At 32.8% G+C, this 7,183-nt stretch overlaps 1 protein-coding gene across 14 annotated transcripts in view; it reads left to right on the forward strand.

The window, feature by feature from the left end:
• Positions 1–1,918, forward strand: part of LOC138739381 (probable ribonuclease ZC3H12C) — a 50,086-nt gene extending 48,168 nt beyond the window's left edge. For all 14 annotated transcript variants that reach the window (XM_069891308.1, XM_069891309.1, XM_069891304.1 and 11 more), the window contains one exon: positions 430–1,918. In XM_069891308.1, the coding sequence (XP_069747409.1) occupies positions 430–1,796 (1,367 nt within the window). In that variant the 3' untranslated portion in view covers positions 1,797–1,918. The remainder of the gene's footprint in view (positions 1–429) is intronic.
• The last annotated feature ends 5,265 nt before the right edge of the window (positions 1,919–7,183 follow it).

Genomic DNA, 7,183 nt, shown 5'->3' on the forward strand with positions numbered 1-7,183 from the left:
ACTGAGTCTTCCTACCCATCAGGTTCAGGACATTCAAGGATGGGCAATAAATGCTGGCCTTATTAGTGACACACAGATCATGAAAATGAATTTTAAAACCATTCATATTGTATTAATGAATGTAATTGCAGAATGGATAAAACTCTGCAGTTTGATTAACCAGCTGCCTGTCAAATAATTGATATGAACTCATGAGACACTCTCTTGGTTTATTTTGTCACTTATTTTTAGATTATTACTTATATTTTACCACTTTCTAATAGATATCATTGTTATGGACTTAACAGCAAATATTTGTAAGCTTTTTTCAACGCACTTTAATGTTTTTGTATTTTTTATTCAAGCAGGATGTTAATGGATTTTTTTTATAAAGTTTTATAGTCCCCAGGTTCTACACCTTCTGTTTAAAATCCACTTCTATTTTCACAGGAAAAAAGTGTACTTACGGTCATAAATGTAAGTACTATCATCCTGAAAGAGGTACACAGCCTCAGCGTTCAGTGGCAGATGAGCTACGTGCTAGTGCTAAGAATTCAATAATGAAAACAAATGAAGGACTGGTGAAGAGCAACAGTGTTCCGTCTAAAAACAAAACTGAGGGTTCAATTGATGTCATGCAAACAGTTCCAAAACGACAATCTGATCCAAGTATTCAACTGCCTCTTTATAATGCAGATGAAGGAAATCCTATCAATAAAACTAGATTGGAAACCAGGTCTGTGCCCTCTCTTGTTGGTGCATCAAACTCTTCAACTGCAGTTGTCCCAAATAGTGCAATCTCAGGTTCTGGCATGCACTTCATGACACAAGAACAAGGGATACCTGTGCAGTACTCACCAATTCTGGTTAATGGTCTCCATGGAACACAGGGGTCGCAACAGCGCCCGAAGTGTGACTCTCCTGTTGATGGAGGATATTATTCCATGATGAGTCCTTATCCTAACCTTAGTTTACCAGGTACACACATCCCTGATCAGTTTGCTGTAAATAAAGACTACAGACTCCATCAGCAGGGTTCTGAATGTAGCTGTGAAAGTAGTGTCAGCTGTGGTAGCAGTGATCCATATGGTGGATATGAGCAAACCTACCAAAGTTCTCCAGTTACAATGCTTGAGGAAAACCTTAAATGTCACCAGTTTCATAGACGACATCAGCCCCTTCAACACGGATATCATGATTCTTTAACAAGAATTCAAACTTATACTCCAGAAGAGCAGAAGTCATTGCACACAGCTTCAGTACCTCGCATGACATCACATTTGCCACACAAAGTAATTAGTTCTCACTCCATTTGTACTGGTGAATATCATACAGTATCTCACAATACCCATCATCCACAGAATATACTAATGGGTACAGCAGTAGGATCGTCAAGTGGAGAAAGCTTTGCAGACTTCCATTTATATGAAAATCAACCCGTGAGTCAAAGAAAACGTTATATAGGTCAGGAAACATTTGCCAATTGGAATAGGCATGGTTATGGTATGGATGCTTATAACTGTGTACAAGGATATTCCTTACCTAATAATCCTACACAGCCATGTTATGATCAATTTGCATTCCAAAGCCTACCTGAGAAAAGGGAACAGACCTGGAGGATGCCATGGAGTGGTCTGCCCACTGAGCATCCAAAATCACAAAGATGTCAGGATGCTCATGACAAGGTCTTCACCAATTTGTGCAACATATTTCCAGCTGATCTTGTGAGGATGGTAATGAAAAGAAATCCTCACCTGATTGATGCCCAACAACTTGCTGCAGCAATTCTAGCAGAAAAGTCAAAACTGGTTCATTGAATTTAAATGCATCATCTTGTTCTTATTCCTCAGCCAAATGTAAAGATGAGATTAATTCAAAACCTGGAGATGAAGTAGCGTATTCCCTATGCAAAAAGGAGTATGTAAATGCATTCAATACTATCTTTTAGATCTTCTATAGGAAACATTATAAAATGCGTATGTTAAAGCACCTTTAAATTATTTAGTTACTGGTGATTAAAATTTACTATTTCCATCTTGTACAGCAGTATTAATAGGAAACCTTTTTTATTCTCTGGAAACGATGTATTTAGTAGCTTTTGGCACTTTTCCTTCAGCATTTAACAAATTATTGATGGTAAAGGTAAATTAATGCTGATTCTTGAAGTACCATTATTTGAACAGTGCAATCAGAACATTGCTAACCTTCAATTAATGACCATTAATAGCTAAAACAGAATGGCTGATTATTGATTATTATTTAAGGATGGAAATAATGTACCAATTTTTGAAGTTGGAATAAAAATAACCTTTTAAATTAACAGTTTAAACATTTTAAAATATATTGTACACTTTTTTTAATAATGCACTCAGGCTGTGGTTATATGAGAAGGCCTGGTTTATCTTGCCATATTTTATTTTAAAGTGGAACCAAACCTATTATGTTTGGTTTTGGTAAAAGTTGTTTCTGGCATTTTTTAATGGATGTTTGTTGCAATGTCAGTCATCCTATAAGAGATTTTAGCTATCAATTCTGTTTAATTGTTGAATTTATGCAACTTGAAGCAAAATCCAAAATAGCCAGAAATGACCTTTTATTGTTGATGCAAATTGTATCTTTTATAAAAATGAAATCTGCAATAATTTTAAATTTATATATAGTGACATCATAAATACACAAACTTGTGTAAAAGTAATTAGGGACTGTTTGGGCGGCATTTTACCAGATCCTTGAAATTAATCATTAGTTTATCAAATTGCTTGCTTTACTCGGTCATTAGAAGATACTGCCAACTGAACAGCAACATCCAATATTTGGGTTTATCTGTTTCTGTTTGCAGACATTATACAGATCTGTTCAGTGCTGTGTTTTTTAAAATGGATCTTTAAGTCAAGTAGCAATGTAAAACATTTTTTAATTTCCTATGTATTTTTGTTGTTTCTTCTTGGTCCTGTAGCTTCCAGGTTTGAATTTTAGTAGACCCGAGTCTCATCTCTTTATGGTCAGGCTGCAAGTTTGCAAAGGATCCATAACAAATACTTATTAACTGGTGGTAAATTGCTGTCATTGTATTCCTGGCTGTTAAACGAAATAACCATAAATCTTAGCTTCTTTTCTGCACAGATTATTGCGTGAGCATCAATTTTATCTAATAAAGAAATTAATGCATGCAATATATACAGAAAAGAAATAAAATATTAAAATCCAATTGATCAAACTCTGCCATGATATTGATACTTTTCTGGGAAGCTACACAGTACTGTATAATAACAAATTCTTAATTTTAGTGCACATTATTTTCAGATGTTGATTTTTTTTTAACTGTTGGATGATTCACCAATTCGTGCTTATTTTTTCACCCTTGTACTCCAGCGCTATCTACATGGAGTTGGTACTTCTCCTACTTTTTGTGTGGGTTTCCTCCCGCCATTCAAGACATAGCAGGGACGTAGTTCAATTGGATGTAATTTGGTGGCACCAGCTTGTGGGGCTAAAAGGGCCTGTTATACTGTGTTATATGTCTAAAAATACTCAAAATAGATGTATGCATTCAATGTGGCATATCTTGCAGCCTGATCAAAAGCAAATTAAACTTGCATATTGGAGTGGATATTTTATATTTCAATATGTATAATAAATTGATTGAAGAAATAAATTGCCAAATTTCAGGGAACATGGTAAAATGGATCCTAAAACCACGTCCAACACACCTAATAGAATAATCTTTTCACTACTTGTGTGGCACTATGTGTGACATTAGGTAGACTTGGGTATGAATGCTTTTTTAACAGGGCATTGTGTTTATAGCCATAACTGTTACTCTGAACCATGTTCAGCACTTATCCATAACAAATTATTATATACAATATTAATATTCTCTTCCTCGTCTACTGTACAATGCTGTTGAGATTTGAACTGCATGCACTCCAGTACCATTGTAAAGCTCCAAGTTTGTAATGGTACTATAAAATTTAGTATATGAATTAAAAAGTTTATAAGGATTTTTGTATGTCTGTATCAACATTGGGATTTTGTAACAATTTTCATGAATAATTGAATTTTTTTTGTTTTCCATTTGGTGCCAACTGATTAACTTATCAAACTATTTTGAGATGCAACTATAGTATTGCTATTTTATATTCATCAACATTTTGAAAATTAAACTAATACCTGTAGTTGAGTTTGTAATAAAAGTAAAAATACGAGTATTATTTTGAAAGTGTTAACTTTGTATTTGAACAACTTCATTGTAAAGAGCTGACAATGTACATTACTGTCAGTAAAAGCTAAAATATTGCAGTCATTTCATACCATGGCAGTTTATAACTAATCTAATTTACTAGCTCTCAAAACTGAATTAGTGATTGGACCTTCAAACTCAAAATTATTTTCTGGTGATTTCAATTTAATGTTAGACAACATTGCAGTTATTCAATGGAAATTTTATCATTGCATATGAAACTAATACATGCTTGCTTATAAACTCACTGAAGTTGTGTAACTATAATTGAATTATATGGAATATGTAAGATGAATGCACCATTAGTCTGAAATTGTAAAATTTTATATGACTATTTCTGTAAAAAGTTATGTAATGTTTTAAAGTGTCCTTGATGCCAACTTATTAATATTGTTCTCCAAGCTTCTAAATATTTGTCACTGGACTTTTTTTTTAATTTATGTAGGCATTGTCAAGATTGTTTCTAAATATCACCTGACTTTTTTTAAACATTTGCCATACTGTTCAATCCTGATTATATGCCATTAGATGTATAGGTCAATGATAAATATTTGAACATGTATTTATTTTAATGGGCAATTTTGCAGGCACAGCATTTAGAAACTGAAATTAAAGATTTGTTGTCACATAGAAAGCAAGTAAAATCATAACAATCAAATATGACCATTTTTGTTGGTAATTTGAACCTTCCACCATTTTAAGCTCAAAATGATCAATTTTTCTGCATCACTGTCCTGTTAGCAATTGTCCTCATTGTTCTGGTGTACAATTCTTCCAGTCTTTAGCCACATACATCTGCTAATTTGGAATCCATAAAATTGGTTTAGTCATTGTTTAAGTAAATGAACATACAGTAAAACCTATTATCCAGGATTCAAGTAGCTGGCAAAATAAATAGGTAAAAAAAATACAGAAGTTTAAAATGGGCACACCTCTCCGTTAGTCGCCAATCACACAACACAAGCTTTTTTTTTGAAAATGTATTTTAAAATTTTTCCATTCGTATAATCATAGACAACTGTAAAATACAAAAATCAAGTATTAATATCAAGTCCATTATACATGATGGTATAAAACTCCAACTCCCTTCTCCCCCTTAACAAAAGCCCCCCCAAAAGCATAGAAACAGAAGATACCCATCACTACACGGCTCTTGTGTCTTTTAATACTTGTAAGGCGGTTAGAGGTTTTGAAGTTTATGGAAAACATCTATAAATTAATTCCCACAATTTGTAAGTAATCTTCCCAAGAGGAATGCAGCTATGCATTTCTGCATTCCATTGCTCTTTGCCTAAATGGGTATCAGATTTACATGGTACTACTATACATTTTCTTGCTTTTGCCAATGCAATCTTTGCAAATTTAAAAAAAATTCATTTATTAGCAAAACAAGTAATAACCACAATTACATTAAAAAATATTGAGAAATTATCACAATCATTCGTGGATACATAGAAAAACACCCAAAAGAAACTACAAGAAATCTTTAAAAAATACCCTAATCTCCCCTCCCCTCCAAACCTTACCCCTCCCCTTAACCTAGTTCTAACCCACCTACCCCCACCTCCCCTAAATAAAAGGAAAAACTAGAAAAGAAATAGATAAGGAGAATAACTCACATCATTCATTTACTATCTGGTAAGGAGATCCAGCAACACTCTAGATCCACATCAAATTTTCAAATTGGAGTAATCCAAATATGGCTCTAAATCTTTTTAAATACATAATATTTATCCCATAAATTATAAGTTATCTTCTCCATTGCTATACAGGTCCTCATTACTGAATGCCATCTTTGTAAATTAATCTCCATTTGATCTTTCCATGAAACAGCTATATATTTCCTTGCTACTGCTAAAGCTAATCGCAAGAATGTCATTTGAAATTTATATAATTTATAAATCAAAGCCATTTCACTAACTTCCCCAATTAAAAATATCTTTGGATCTATAGAAAATTTTATTTTCAAAATATCTTGCAAACACTCTCTTAATCTAGTCCCAAAACACTCAACTTTCTTGCAAGACCAAACTGAATGGAAAAATGTACTTTTTGCTCATTACATCGAAAGCATAAATCTGTAGCACTCAGTTTATATCTTTTCAAATGCTCTGGAGTTAAATATAGTTGATGCATAAAATTATAAAGTCCCTAATCTATACCTAACATTAACTAACTTTGTCATAGTGTCGCTATTAATCCTCCTCCAACAATTCATTTCAAATTGAACTCCTGTATCCTCCCATTTAAGTCTCGATTTATGCAATTCAATCTTAGGCATTTTTTGTTGCAACAATTTATACATTTCTGAAATAAATCCCTTCTTTCCTTCATCTCTAATCAAGACTTCAAATGTTTCCTTAAGTAAATCCAAATATCTCTCTAAACAATCATGCCACATTGATTTAAGTTGATAGTAACAAAATAAAATACTGTTAGGGGTTTGATATTTTTCCTTCAACCTTTCAAATGTTTAAAAAATGACTCACCTCAAAACAGTCATTTATCATTCTAATTCCTTTCTGATTCCAAATTTTAAGGCGGTTATTGTCAATCGTAACTGAAACAAAGGAGGTATATCTAGACAAACCCCCTGAAAGTCCCATATTTTTACTAGCCACTTCCCATACATTTATCAAGTGAAATAAAACTGGAGATTTAGAACTACTAATAGTTTTACTATTCAATTGATAAATGAAATGGTCCCTTCTGTCCTCTCTAATTTTCTTCAATTCAATATCCAACCAAGTTACAAAAATAACTAAATCAAACATTCTATTAATAATTTTCAATTGAGCAGCATAATAATAATTTACAAAATATGGAAGTTGCATATCACCTAACTCATATTTCCAAGTTAATTTATGCATAGAAACCCTTGCCAATTTCCCCTTCCACATAAATTTCCTTACCAACACACTTAAATCTTTAAAAAATCTCGTCAGTACCTTACAGTGTAAAAAA

The sequence above is a fragment of the Narcine bancroftii genome, chromosome 7 (genome assembly GCF_036971445.1).
Source record: "Narcine bancroftii isolate sNarBan1 chromosome 7, sNarBan1.hap1, whole genome shotgun sequence".
Classification (NCBI taxonomy): domain Eukaryota; kingdom Metazoa; phylum Chordata; class Chondrichthyes; order Torpediniformes; family Narcinidae; genus Narcine; species Narcine bancroftii.